Source organism: Xiphophorus maculatus, chromosome 14, assembly GCF_002775205.1.
Source record: "Xiphophorus maculatus strain JP 163 A chromosome 14, X_maculatus-5.0-male, whole genome shotgun sequence".
NCBI classification, from domain to species: Eukaryota; Metazoa; Chordata; class Actinopteri; order Cyprinodontiformes; family Poeciliidae; genus Xiphophorus; species Xiphophorus maculatus.
The window spans coordinates 26,374,613-26,390,267 of record NC_036456.1 but is presented as its reverse complement, the minus strand read 5'-3'; the positions used below and the strand labels follow the sequence as shown (position 1 = coordinate 26,390,267).

Sequence of the window (15,655 nt, the reverse complement as noted above, 5' to 3'; positions counted from 1 at the left end):
CTGAATCACATCCAGCTTTAGAACCAAGATCAAGCAGCTGAATTCAGTCAGAACCAAACTACTTGGCTTTGTAATGAGCCGACACCAAACCGTGTATGAAGCACCAGAGTGAAGTTTCCCCGAACCTTCTCTAAATCAAACAAAACCATCCAAATTGGTGTCAAATGTTTGTGCTGCTAAAATTTCCATTTGTGCTGCAATATCTGCTTTTGTTTTGCAGATATTAATGAAAGCTCAACAGTTAAACCGGCTCCTTCTCATCACCCAAATCAAACAAAATTGGTGTTGAACTTTTGTAATCCTAAAATTTTTGTTTGTGATGCTGCAGTGTTCGTTTGTGCTGCAAAAATGTTAGTTTGTGCTGCTTTTGTTTTGCCTGTATAAATAAAAGTTTAAAGGTCAACATCACCCAAATCAAACAAAATTGGTGCCATAATTTCTGTTTGTGCTGCAATTTTTTGTTTGTGCTGCTTCTGTTTTGCAACTATTAATGAAAGTTAAACATCAACCAAATCAAACAAAATCAGTGTCAGACATTGGTGCTGGTTTGTGCAGTAAAGACTCTAGTATGTGCTGCTATCATTTTAAAGATATTAATAAATGTTTCCAGAGGTCATCAAAGGTCAACCAGCCAGTTCACATTTACAAAACCAATCAAAAATCTATTTACATATTGACATGTTTTTCTTTCTGTTACACTTTGGCCCGGCAGCCTTAGGTGATTCTTTCAGCTCGTTTCTAAACAACCTGCTGACTCTCTGTTTTGTTTTGTTTTGTTTTGGTTTCATCAGTTCTGGAGATGTACAGCCGACTGCAGGAGCAAATGAGAGCCAAAAGGTAAAACATTTATCTTTTTTTCAAATGGACACCAGTGCAAACTGAAATAGACCTGGCAAGATTCAGAAGGGGATGCTGAATTGTCGTGTTGTCACTTAAAAAAATATAATATTCCAAAAATAGGAGGATTAAATCAATAAAAGATCAGGATGAAAGATAAAAATGATCAGAATAATCACAAAATAATAAAAAAAATTATAGTAAAATAAGTATAATGAATAGAACACATTGGAAATGCAGTAAAAGTGTGACTGGTAATCAAAACTTCTTCACCGGCTTTTAATTTTGATTTACAACATCAGCTGACGTTTAGCATTAGAAGGTTTATAATCAAACAAATCACAATGTTGAGATTTAGCCCAGTTCAAATTGTTTTAATTCTCGTTTCGGTCTTGTTAAAGTGGAAGGAACTATGAATGTATTGTTTCATAATGATGCATATTTATACATTGAATTCATGCTCACTTTTTCCAAATAATTTTAGTCTTGACTCATCATAATGCAAGTCAGAATATCTTAAAATGCAGAGCAGAAGTAATGTTGAAGGATTTGATACCACCAAAAATATGAAACCATATAGATTCAACTTTATTTTATTTATGTATTTTTAGAATTTTTTAATGAAATGACCTGCAGAGATTGTCGTGGGAATCTCTTGATACTCAAAATCCCCCATAAATCAGTTTCAGCAGTAGGTTAACGATTACTCATTATTTAATTGTTCTTATTCTGATTATTGCTCTGTTTTACTTTGGCATTTATTCTGTCTATTGTTTTTGCTGGGTTTTATGTCTGATTTTATTGTTCTTAGTTATTTTTGTCCAACGTTTTGTGCTGCTTTGTCATTGATCTTTCCACTTCCAGACACTAGACGGTGCCAGTGAGCTGTAAAACAGACATGTTGGTCATAAACTGGCCGTTTGTTTTGGGGGTTTTTCTCCTCGTCTTGTGGCTGCTGTTCTAAGAACGAGCAGGCTGAGTTAGTTAAGTCTTACCTGGAAGATAAAAGCTGCTGTCTTTTCCTTCCTGTTGCTGCAGGTACTATCCTGCGTTACGGACTTTAGAGCAGCTGGAACACACGTGTCTTCCCAGAGCCGGCCAGTACCGGTTCTGCTCCATCATGGCTGAGAACATCCCCAAGCTGAGGACGCTCATCCAGGACACGGCCATGACGCAGCTGCGAGACTTCCTGGAGAGCATCCGCAAACACTCGGACAAGATCGGAGAGACGGCCATCAAACAGGTAGAAGGAACGCAAACTCATCGCTGCTTTAAATTTACAGCAGCAACACTTTTGTTTCACTTTCTGTCACTGTTCCACAGTTTTCCACGTTTAAATCCAACATATTATGTCCAACTTTAAGATGCGCTGATTTGAAAATTTCGGCCAATATCGATACCTGTCAGATATTTACCAATATTTTATTAATTTCCTCACCATTTCAACCTTTTGATAAAACAAGCCATTATATTGCTTTTCTGCTTAAAACCTCCCACAATGCTCTGCTTCATCACTGTCACATGACCGGACAAATATAAGGCATTTAAGGAAGAAGGCATTTGTTAATATTGGACTGATACCAATATTTTAAACCACTGGAGTTCAAACTTTTTGCCCAAAGTCATTAATTTGAAAGGACTTAGTGACACAGTTGTCACAAAGTCACTAAAACAAAATTTATTTTTTTGGCTTTCAACTTAACAATAAGTTTGGACACCACTGGTTTACAGATAAAAACAAACAAAAAAATGACATCTTGTTTCTTTAAGGTTAACTTCTCAGATTTCCATCTCTGTTATTATTATTTAGCGTTAAGTTGAACTGTCTCTGCTTGTGGAGCTCTGACTTCCTAAATGTGTTCCTGTTAGTTTCCTGGCTGGTTTCTGGTGCTAACTGGACTCTCCTGTCCGCTCCAGTACCGGTTCTGCTGCGGGTTAATATTGACTCCTCAGTGTTTCAGCCTCACTCTGTGTGTAAATCAGAATCAGTCTCCCCGTCTCTGAGAGTGTTTGTGTTTTCCGCTGCCAGTAAACAAACATGTCGCCGCTGCTGGAGTCTCTGAGGCGCGTAGACGATAACGCGCTTTAGCTTTTCACCACTTACCTCATTGTTTGAGTGTCTCTCAACGCCAGGGAAGTCATATATGAGCGACTGCTTGTTTATTTTTGTCTCTGGTATCCAGAGCTCAAATTAGGGCCGTTTGTTTACTTGTGTCTTATTCCATAGAATCTGATGGGAATTTCAAGAAACAGAAACTGTTCAGTTTTATATTTTCATATTTAATTGTTTAGAGAATAGAGTAGCATAAAACAAAGGGAAATGGAATAAGCAATTGTGATGATATGGCTGAAAAACATATCATGATATAAACATTTCATATCAGTTGATATTGATAATTATTGATTAGGTTTTTTGTTTTAGATATTTGAAATTCTGTCAAACTGGTGGCGTGACCTTCTCTGTTTTATCCAGTTTTTAATCCACACCATTATTTTGTAATTTTAAACAGTTATGAGGCAAAACCTTAAACTGCTGCTGTGGCAGTTACCCCGCAGCCTGTTGCTAGGTAACCAAAGAATGAGTTGCTAGGTAACCAAAGAATAAGTGAGTTACTTGATTCCACAAACCTTGCTTAGCTAGTAGCGTTGAGAGGTTGATCAGTTAAATCTTTCCTTTGCCTACATTTCCCAGAATGCTGTGCGGTTCTGGATCGTAGTTCAGTGAATATACTATATATTGAGTATTCTATCAAACGTATTATCTATTGATATTAATCACATGTTTATTGCAATATATGTTAATATTGATTTATTGGCGTATCTTAAGAAATGACATTTTTGAACAGATGATCTTGATTAGAAATGGTTCCTAAAGATGTTCATGATGTGCGTAGATCTACAATTGTTCTTAGATCTTAAGTGAAGTCTTTTAATCTTCACATTGTTTCACATTGTTCTGATTCAGGTCAGTCTACCAAATCCTTTTTTTATGCGACCAGCAACAGTCAGTCATAATCAATAACAAAAAAGGCCTGATTTTAACAAGTGAAATGAAATTCTGCACCACAAATTGAAAACAATATTCCTGTTATTGAAAGTTGAGGAAAATGATAGTTTTGGTTTTACAATCTTAAAGTCTGTGAAAGATTTGTTTTTAAAATCATTGATCTGCATCAAATTCCTGATTGATTCACTTCAAACATCATGTCTGAATTTAAGTGTTCATCTCTCACAGATTAATTTAATGCTAGAAATCTGATTATGGTGAGTTTCTTGGAGGTTAAAGGTCACCTCCTTCTGGCTGTGTTTGCTGTTGATTTGGAGATTATTTTGGGGGCCAATGACATTGCAGCAGCAGGAGGCTGATCCACCCAGACTCATCAACCAGTCTTTGGTGGTGTGATTCAAACGGCCTCTAGATGTCACTAAAGGTCCAGTTTTGTCATGCAACTGTCTTCATCTCCTGTGTCTCTACACAGGAGGATTCATTAAAAAGCTGGTTTTAATGAATCCGGTAGCACTGTAAAATGTTCACATCCCTGGTAAAGTGTTCTGCTTCTGTAATGTCAAAAATTAGATTGTAAATAATTTCAAAACTTATTAAACTTCAAAACTTAAAGATGCCAGGATGAAAAATATACACAAAAATGTGCTGCATCCTGTTTACAGAAATGAAAGCTACTTCTTAGTCTCCTTTAGATCCAATCTCAACATTTAATCTTCTTGGTTGTGCACCCATCAGCAGTTCTAGTAATTTTTATAAGCCCGAGTTACAGTTTAGCTCAGGGATGTCCAAAGTGTGGCCCGGGGGCCATTTGTTGCCCTTTTATTGATTTTGTACGGGCCCCCAACTGAAGTTCAAGTTTGACTTAAATTCAGCCAGCTGTTGTAGATAGATTTTTATATTTTTAATGAGGGTAAAATTATTACAGACATAATTTTCTTGCAATGGAAAAAGTTGAGTTCAGCTTTTCATAACCAAGCTTTTACAATAAGTAGAAAAGCTGACTTTGCTGCACAGGAATCAGCTAAATTCAGAATAGAAAAAAAAAGATAAATTAGATAAAATGTAAAGATTGTTTTAAATAGATACAGACTATAAAAAATGAGAAATTATAATAAAATAAAAACTAATTATTAAAACACAAAGATTAGAAATTGGAGGAATTGTTTAATTAATACTGCGGGGTTTCTCCCAGTGGATTATAAGCCTGGCGGGCTACCATGCTTTACATGCCCCCTGACCAGGCCTAATATAATTATTTTAAATAATTTATTTTATACACCATATACAGTGATAGGAAAGATGGGTGAAGCTAGGTTTATTTATAATAAAACATCATTAATCTTTAGAATTTTATTACATATACACAACCTACATACAGACTATTTGTTGTATTTTCTTTGTTTTTATTTCCAAAATTTCCAGTCAGCTTAAATTTTTTTTTTAACACAAACAACTGCCATAGTGTTGAAAATGATTAAAAAATATATAAATTTACATCACACTATGAAATAATCTTGGGAAGTTTTGGATGCACATTAATTTCTTTTTCAAACTATGTATTTATTTCTATTGTCACTACCAATTTTGGCAAGATCAGTCCTCCAAATTCTTTGTGTCTCAATTTTGGCAGGATCAGTCCTCCATATATTTTTGGGACTGCATGTCAGAGTTTATCCTATTATGGATGAAAAGGTGTGTTTATTTCCCACCTGATGATGTCTTCAGTTCAGAATAGTTCTGTTAAAAAGCCTCGGATGCTGCGCTGGTCGCTAACCACCAACCCCAGGTTGACCTTTACACAATCCACCTCAGCCACCGAGGAAGCTAACCGCTAATTATGAAGCAACAGAGCTGATGCTGATTCTGGGATTATCTCGTCACGTAATCAGTGCTGGGGACGTTCTCCCTCCTCCCCGTCTCATTTGTTTCGCCCTTCTTCTCCAAACTCTTCCTCTCGTTCTCTCAGACAGCATGTCTCTGTGGTGTGCTCTGTTCCAAATTAGCCCCGACTCTCTGAATCCAGCCGTCGTTACGACTCCCTCAACCGAGGATGTGAAAATAAATGGATCTGGAGAGAAGGGGGAAAAAGAGGAGAGTGAACGGGTTACAATGGGGCTATTGTCTGCTGCCACGGGGCCATGGAAGAGAGAGGGAAGGAAGAAGTGGATGCTGAGGAAATAACGGTCTGGGAGCTAATGAGTGGGATGAGAAAGGAAAAAGTAAATGGGGATGAATAAATGTGGAAAAAAAGAGGCTGAAATGTCAGGTAGGTGTATGGGATGAGGAGGAGAGTACACCTGGAGGAGAGTAGAAATTACTCAAAGGTAAAATGAAGTTTAGTTGTGTAGCAACAAGGCAGTTCAAAGTGCTTTACATCATAAAATTATACTACAGTAATTATGAAAAATCTATAAACATTTTGCCAAATCAAGCAAATGTACATTAAATACATTTAATCAATGCGGATCAATGTTCCGCTTACTATTAATCAAAATCAGGTGGGTTTCTAATCTTGACATAAAGGAACTCGGTGTTTCTGCTGTTTTTCAGTTCCAGATTTGTGGTGCATAGAAGCTGAATGCTGCTTCTCCATGTTTGGTTCTGGTTCTGGGGATGCAGAGCAGAACAGAGTTCTGGAAGGTTGATACATTAGAGTCTATTTTAGAACTTGGGTGATGTGTTCTGTCTTCCTGGTTTTAGTCAGGCCAGCAGCAGCGTTCTGGATCTGCTGCAGCTGGAGAACGGATTTTCTTTTTTTTTTTGTAGGCAGATCTGTGAGAACACTGTCGCAGTAATCAAGTCAACTAAAGATAAACGCATGGATGAGTTTCTCTAGATCTTGCTGAAACATCAGTCCTCTAATCCTAGAAATGTTCCTCAAGTGATAGAAGGCCGACTTTGTAACCGTCTTTATGTGACTCTGAATGTTCAGGTAATAGAAACCAAGAAAAATGGAGCAAAGTTGAAGGGAAAAGTAATATCATCTGAAGCAGTTTTATCCACACCGTTCTGTTATATAGGCCAGTACATTTATGTCTGTGCTTAAAAACAGAAATGTTTTAAATCAATTCAGCACTTCAGTTTTTCTGTATCGGATTGATGTTGGCAGATACTAAATGTCAGATATCAGAACTGGTATTGAAAGTGAAAAAAGTGGATAATTGAATCCATCTTGTATAAAATGGATCAGAAGATTGTAGGTGCAAAATAAAACATGAAAAAACTTCTTTCAAACAGGCCCACAGTTTCAACCTCTTTTGGTTGATTTGCTTTTGAGTAAAAAGCAAATCAACTTTTTGGAGAGATTGGACAGAACATTGAGTTCTGTCCAATCTCTCCAACACTGGATTTGAATCTACTGGTAATTTTGGGTGTGATTAGTATATCAAATTTTCCTGAATCATCTTTCATCAAAGAACCCAAGGCGGGACTGAGAGGTGAGACTAGGACGGGAATGAAATCATGACGAAATGCAGTAAAAATGGAAAAATATTCAGAGGAAATAGAGAAACCTGAAGCTTTTCCTCGTCATTTAACATTTCTGTCTTTCATCTCATCACATTTCCACGAGTCTTAGAACCTGTCGTCTCTCCTCCACCTCCTTTCTGCCTCCTTTATTTTCCCGTCTCCTCCAGTTTTTCCTGCTCTTTAGCGACAGACTGGTCCGGAGCTTTTGCTCCTTCGTCCTAACGGGAAACAGATTGCAGGGCCTGTGAAGTGGAGGAAGATGGATTACCTGTATCTAGTTACCGAACACACACGTGTGTGTGTGCGCGTGGCGCGTCGGTGTATCGAACCATCACAAGGAAAGACAAAATGTACCGTTGTGGGTTGCTGTGTCACTCTGCTCACCAGTGGCATCACGCTGCATTATTTCTGACGGACGAACCAAACATTTCAGATCCTCATCTGCTAAATAGTAGCAGCACAGACCTTTGACCTCGACTATTACTGGCTAAGCTACACAAACATTGCTAATTAGCCAATTAAGCGAGGGCATAACAGCAACATAAACGACCTCAGCAAACCATTTTTCATCCGTCTCAGATTTCTGTTTCCAACAGATGGAGCTTCCTGACAGTTTGAGAAAGAAATTAAATCACCTGCAGAAGAAAAACAAGATTTTCTTTACACATAAGAAAAGACAACATAACTGACAAAGTAACTGATTTTCAATATTTGCGTTATTTGTAATGTTTTCAGATTGAGATTAATGTCTAATTCTTCATAACACAATGTTTACAGTACTGTAGGTATGTCCCAGTCAGGATGTTTTCAGTCTTAATATAGAACTGAGTCATTCAGGCTTGAAATTTCCAAGTCATTGAAATCACAGTTGCATCCACATTTCAAAACTTAAAAAAAGAAAGTATATTTAATCAAGGGCAGCACATTAAACAATATTACACGTTAAAAACAAAGCAATTGGCTAATTTACAAACCTTGGACATTTTTAAGAGTGGATATAATTGAATCTCTTTCTATTCTTGTTATAACATGCCTAAAATGTTTAATCACGATGAATCAATTATTGAAATAATCATCAATCGGTGATCAATTTCCCGTGGAGAATACAGACTCTAAAACATTACATTTTCTGACAGAGCAACACACTCAGAGCGGCAATTAAGCCAAAACTGTTCGTAAAATATCTACATTTTCCATTTAAGATAAAATAAACACCTTTGTCTGTAAACATGTTCTTCTCAGAAAACTCCAAGTGGCATAGTTTTAGATTCACCCGGTTCAAATTCTGTAAGAAATAAAAAATATCTGTTAAGCACATTTTTATGCTATTGCATTTTAAGTAATACAATTTTTATGTATTTCTAATCTGATATAAAAATGCTTAATGGAAAAATCTGTAGAATTGGCCGTTTTTTTAATCTAATTAATCTTCAGAATAATCTGTTTACTAAACTTATTAGTTTGATATTTTTCTCGCTTTTTGTTTTTCGTCTTGAACCAGCATTAATCATATTCCCACGCTGAGCTTCCGACCTCCCTCATTGTGGCCAAAACGTTTATTTTTATTTTTGTTTCTGTGGGAAAACCCTTGGAGATGTGAGGGCATCTTTCCATCCACGCCCAGTTGGGCTTCTGCTCCTTTTGAACATCGCTTCCTTTGCTCGCCGGCGCCGGCACGTAGGCTACCCTTCATTCTGCCGAAGGGGACGTCGATGAACACGCCAGGGACCTGGAGCGGCTCGGTTCGGGGCGCTAATGACAGCCATGATGAGAAAAACTGGTGTGTACGCAAGACCCGGAAGAACGCGGCATGCTGGAAGAATAACAATGCCATCTTTGATCTGATGCCCACATGCGGGCGGTCGCACAATCACAAGGTAAATGAGTCATAAAAGACAATAAGTGCTAAGAAAATCAGTGGAAAAGGCTCCGAACAGGAGGGGCAACATCTCCAAGCACCAAACAAACTCAGGTTCTCCACAAACTTAAACTGGGAAATTAGAGGAAACAGTACAACGTCGACTTGAATCGGGTTTTGCCTTCAAATGCAAATGAACATAATCAGATGTGAAAAGAGGCAGAGAGGGAGAACATCTCTGAAGACGTCAGCATCGACGTCAAGAAGATCCACTCGGCGCTTCGGCTCGCCTCTTGCATTCCTCGGCAGGTGTGTTCGGCACACTGTTGACGCACTCGCCGAGCGCCTGTTCAAACCGGCCGCACAAAGGCGGGCTGTTCTGCGAGGGGAACCCTCTTAAACCCAGCTTTTCTTCGGGGGAAGCCTTTTGATGTGGTACTTGAAGCACAAGTGCAGGACTGTGCGTCACGAGAAACATTTGGGACAGAGGGGGAAATGGGGAGAAAGAATAGAAATGAAAATGGTCAAAAAACGAAGAGAGGGTGCAAGAAGTGGTCAGATGTGTACACTCCAAATTCTCCAAACAAGTATTAAGGTAAAAGCAGAAGGGTGGATTCACTGAGAAATCTCCAACCAGCTGCCATTTTTGGATCAAATCTGTGAAATTACCATTAAAAACTGTAGCAAAACTTCAGCAATTACTTCACTGGTGACTGGTTTACAGTCAATGTTATTAAATATTTTCTTATCAGCCTTGCAAAACTACTTTACACTTCTATCTTTACAATCACAAACTTCAATGACCCTCAAGCTGGACCATTTCCTTGGGAAAATGTAAATAATCATTTCTTAATATGCAACTAACAAAATGTAATGTTTGCTTCATAAATGGTGACTGATTTTTTTTAATGATGTAAAGCACTTTGAACCGCCTTGTTGCTCAAATATTCAATACAAATAAACTTGACTTGACCGATTTTATTTTTCTCAAATAGTTTTCTGCACATTTTTCTCCACAACCAGCATCTATTATTTCGATTTGAATGGATCCAGAACAGTCAGATTAAAACATTGCGATTTTTCTGATTGTAATATTATAACCTGACTCTGGGTTTTCAGGGTAACATGTGAAAGGTAGCGATTAGCGCAGGCTTAACGTGATCCGTTTCTGCTTTTAAGTCTAATTTTATTCACTGACTCATCGTCCTTCCTGCTCTCTCCTTCCTGTCTTTTTTTGGTTTTTTAAATCTCCCTGGTGTTTTCTCACGTTTGGAACAAAAAGGCCTCTAGTACAAAACACTTGGTCTCCATCTGCAAACTCGTTCTTTTTATGTACGATTCCTAGCATCTGAATCCTCGTTTGTTTTGTTTCCGTATTTAAATTTTTTGTGCAGTTTTGCTGAACAGATGCGGTGCAGCTTCTGCGGAGACGGTGTGTCATTGTTATCAACTAACATCTGGTTTTGGTGTCAGACTTTGAGAATCAAAGAACCTCCATCGCTTCGCTCTGAAGTCGAGCCAAAGAGCCTCCCGCTTCTCCTCTGCGCGACTTGAAAAGCTTTCTGGGAAATGTAGGAAATAACTGGAACAGACAGAAACAATGCAGGTCGGCCGGTCCCAGGGTACAAGAAAGAGGGAGCCGGGTTCTGTGAGTGAAGTTTGACCCTGGTGACCTTCTGCTGCGTGTTTCTGTTCAGGCTCAGCTGCAGCGCTCGCTGGACAGCTCCGTCACCCTCCAGCCCAGAGCTCTGATTGGCCGGCGCGGCAGGAAGGAGGCGGCGGCGGTAACGGAGAGCAGCGGAGAGGGAGGCAGTCCCCTGTCTGAACAGGACTCTGGCATTCTGGACGTGGAGGATGAAGAGGAGGAAGATGTGAGCATGGCGGCACCACGAACACATCCAAGTTACAGCTGTGATCTGATCTGATAGAGGTTCATGTTTAAAACTAACGGCATCACAAGTGAAATAATTAAGCAGCTTTTTAAAATCCTTATTCACAAATATCAACATATTAATAAGGATTTCCCTCCTTCACTCTGCACTTCTCTCTTCTGTTGCTTTTCCTTTAACATCACTATTTATTTAATTTGTTTTTTAATCAATTAATTAACTTAAATTTTAATTAGTAAATGTATTTTAAATAATCAATTACATAATTTTTAGTTAGACAATTTATTTGTTTATTGGTTTAATTAAATTATTTCTGGTTAATTAATTCATCCATTAATTAAATTTAGTTTGAATTAATTTTAGAATTAAAAATCATTGTGCAAATATTTGAAGTTAAACTAATGTATGGAAAAATACTTTTAGACAGATAAAAAACATTTCTTATGACTTTGTTTTTGCAACATACTTAATTTTATTCAAAGGCTATTTTAAAAATATAATTTTTCTCATGAAACTACAGTTTAAACTGTTAGATACAGTTTTAAGTTAAATATTTTGCAGGCTTCTCATATATTTAAAAAAAAAGAACATACTTTCAAAATTCATTTGATGTTTTTAAAGTTTGAAGCAGTTTGAAAGCTTTAAAAGATAAAATTGATTTAAGTATGATCTCTGATCAAACGTTCCCTCCAAATTCTTCCATTGGCGATGTTGTCCATCAGAGCCGAAGCGTCCCACCTTTGTGCAGCTGCTTATATACGTTTGATTGTCTGCACACCATGTCCACCTTAAGAATCATCAAACTTGACCTCAGATTGGGAGTCAATCTGATAATCCAATCCCAAATTACCCGGATATAACATACATTTCATGCACAAACAGGTGTGACAAAAACTGAGGAAATTTACTATTTACGTTTGAGTGAGGTTTTCCCATTCTTTGATTGTTATGTATTTATTTTGTGTGTGTGTTATGTTGTTGCCAGAGCAGAAATGTTTTAAGTTTAAACAATAAAAGATGGCATTTGTGGCTCCACGAATGCCATCTTGTCACGGCGGCGTTCTGACCTGCTGTTAGTCGTCCCTCGTCAGATCGGAGTTCCTCTGTTGTTCCCATTCGAGGAAAACCGAGTACAATGCAGCTGAACTTGTCACCCCCTGCCCGCCCTGCGCTGGCACTCGTGTTCAGGTCTCTGTGGCTTATTGACGTCCTGTAAACTTGACTCAACCTTCTTCGTGTGAAGACCTTGTTTGGAACAAAGGCCTGACCCCGCAGTCGTCAGGGTTACGACCGTTTTGGCGCCAGCGGCCTTCAAAAATGCCAACCACCAGCCCGTCTTCCCCTTCCCTTCATTTAATGACTCTTATTTCTGTTTCACTCTTCTTTTTTTTTTTTAGCTGCTTTTATTATTCGACATCAAAACACCTTTAACTTTTGTCTCCCTTTTATCTTCCAACACCTTCCTGAATTCGTTATTTATCCAATTTGGTTTCAGTTCTTTGTATTTTACAAAAAACACAACTGCTAAATCCCCAAGAACATTTTATTTTAAACATTCTGTAAATGTCCAGAAACAGAAAATAATACAGCGAAACTGGCTATAGTTTTAGTTTTTATTATATTTTATTTAACTTTTATTTAAGGGGGACACTTTAATCATTACTTTTGGATCACAATTTGGATGTTGATGGATGGTATTTGTTGTTTGCATTCTTAAAAATCAGTAAATTGACTGGAAAAACCTATTAAAATATCAAAAAGGGATATTAAAATAACTTAACTTTAAGAATTTCTAATTGTTTCATTCTTAAAATTCTCCCCTGTGAAAATTCATTCTTCAAAAATGTAACAGCTGGTAAAATTTAGCTAAAAATGGATCATTTTTCTATATTTTGCTGCTTATTTAGCTACAACTGTAACAATTTGTTGTCATTTATAAAATCAAAAGTATTTTTGTTGCTGGTTTTAGAGGAGTGAAGATGATAAATGTTTGTATAACCTGTGCAGGTCCCAGGAGCTCAGGACCTGGTGGATTTCTCCCCAGTGTACCGCTGCCTCCATATCTACACTGTGCTGGTGAGTCCTTCCTCTTTATGTTTTCTTTCTTTCCTACAAACTAAATAACAGTGAACACATTTCCACCTCTGCTCTTAATCCACTTGTGATCTCGTTCTCACCTGCTGCGTTAAATCACCTGTTCTGGTCTTTAAATCTCCAGAATAAATGAAGTCAAATGACTTTATGCTGATGATATTGTTCTGGTTCCACATTAGGTCAAGCAATCACCAATCTACAGTCTACATTTAATATTTTTGAACATATCTTGACCACTTTAAAAAGAAAGCTAAGAAAGCTAAACTGATGACTTTTTCTCTGATTAAAATAAAATTCCAGCTCTTCATAATCTTACACTTACATAAACTGATGTAGTGTCACATTACAAAATACTTGAATATAATCATTGGTCAGTTTATTGGTCTTTTACTTTGCATATTCAAAATTTGGTAAAGAAGTTTAAATTGAGATTCAGTACAAATTAAAACATTTTTTATTCATTATTCTTTAATGTACTCCAGGATTTGTTGGTTTTCTCTTTTCATTCAATGTTGGATTCACTAAAATCTTTTTATTATTTATAAAGCATTACTAAGACTTCCTCCCTACTTACTTCTGTTATTCATCAGAAATCTTTGAGCTGGTATCACCTGAGTTCACCGGACTATTTTTATTGCTAGAGTCTGTGGTATATTTTATAAAAGCTTTTCATTTCGTAGCACTGTAGGGTTTTATTTTGGTTTTTTTAAGGGTTTTATTGAATCTAGTGGCCTTTATTTGACAGTGAATTGACAGGAAAGAGGGTAATGAGAGAAGGGGGCAGACATGCAACAAAGGTCGCCAGGCCAGGAATCGAACCTGCGACAGCTGAATCGAGGACTAAGGCCTCTACTGTATATGTGGGTTGTGCTTTAACCCCTGCGCCACCACAGCACACCCCGCACCGTAGGTTTAGTCTCATTTTATTTCTTCAAGTGTTGCATGTTAGTTTTCCTGATTAAGTACAAGCTGAAAAATTGTTGGTTGAGTCTGATTTGTCGGTATGACCAGGTGTTACTCCAGTGCATCAGATTGAGTTTGACGATGTATTTGCAACCAGCAGGAGGTTTCTGTGGTGTCCTCCGAGGCCTCCAAGTTCAGGCCTGGCTTCGCTCCAACCTAGCTGAGTGTCTCTTCTCAGTCTGAGCGAAAGCAACACGGATGGAGGTGTTGACTGGGCCATGGCGGGGTCAGCTGCACATTTCTGGGTCTGACTGAGCGTGTTTGTGCGTTGGGGTTGTGACCGGGCCAGCTCGGCCATGGGGTCGGTGTTTCTGTGCACTGAGAGTTTTTTGTGTGGTGTGGTGGGGGCTTTGGAGGAGGGCTAACAGGAAGTGCATGAACTTTGACAGGAAGGAGAACGATGGAGGGAGTAAAGGAAAGCAGAATCAGGGTGAGAGAAAGGGTACGAAGGAAGAGATGATGGAGGGAGCGCAGGAGTAGAAGCTCCTGGGAAAACCGGCCAATTAAGAGACGTTTGACCAGGTTTAGACAGGTGATGGTGTGAACATTTCTAAAGTGAAGAAAGAGAAGAATTTATTAAAGCTGAACTTTTTCTTTGTCTATTTATATTTTCATGGTGTTTTTGACTGGTTTTAACAACTTGTTACCAATGTGTACTTTTTTTTTGTGGTGCACCTTGAAAAAGTATTTGTACACATTGAATTTTCACGATTTATGGCCGTGGATCAACACAAATCCATAGTTTTTGCAATGTTTTACATATACAAATTTTAGCATTTTATGGTATTCAGCAGGAAGGGCTTGAAACCAGTCTTGAAATGTGTTTTCCCCGTCTTGGTAGAACCAATCTTGAATCCATGCCTGATATGACCAATCTAAATTTATCATACAACTATTGTGCAATGTAAGCTGATGAATTCAGTTTGCAGATTGTATTTCGATAGTTTAAATATCAGTATGTGATAATTAGTTTAACACCGAGTGGTTGAAGTTGAGTAGTTACTAATTTTTCTAGTCTTGATCTTGGAAGGTCTTGGTCGCGGTCCTGGAAGGTTTCGTCGCAGTCCTGGAGGGTTTGGCCTTGGTTTTGGAAGGTTTGGTTTTGGTCTTGGAAGGATTGGCCTTTGGTTTTGGAAGGTTTGACCTTGGTCTTGGAAGGTTGGGTATTGGTTTTGGAAGGTCTGGTTTTGGTCTTGGAAGGATTGCCCTTGGTCCCCAAAGGCCTCTTCATCTCTAGTCTCAATATCTTTCTTGTAAAATGTCAGATTCGAGATGTTTCAAAAAGAAACGGCACTGGTGGCGAAAAACCCACAAAGACTTGGTGGTTTCACAGAGTACAGACCCAGGGAGAGGCTGAAATCATACTTGTCTGTCTTTTTAGGAATTTTGGAGGAATGGCTGCAGAACACCGAATGGAAAGATTACCGGAAGCTGATAAATACTCATTTGATGTACTTATCAAAAGAACCAAGATGGAAAAAAAAATTGATGGAGGATATAAAATCAGTAGAAGAAAAGCTTTTAAGCGATAAATAAGCA

The 15,655-nt window shown here is 38.0% G+C and overlaps 1 protein-coding gene across 1 annotated transcript in view; it reads left to right on the top strand.

Moving 5' to 3' along the window:
- The window catches only part of exoc6b (exocyst complex component 6B), an 87,125-nt gene that overhangs the window by 9,250 nt on the left and 62,220 nt on the right, over positions 1 to 15,655 (top strand). Inside the window, exons 5-8 of the mRNA XM_005809418.2 lie at positions 792 to 837; positions 1,876 to 2,080; positions 10,868 to 11,041; positions 13,067 to 13,135. Of these exons, the coding sequence (XP_005809475.1) occupies positions 792 to 837; positions 1,876 to 2,080; positions 10,868 to 11,041; positions 13,067 to 13,135 (494 nt within the window). The remainder of the gene's footprint in view (positions 1 to 791; positions 838 to 1,875; positions 2,081 to 10,867; positions 11,042 to 13,066; positions 13,136 to 15,655) is intronic.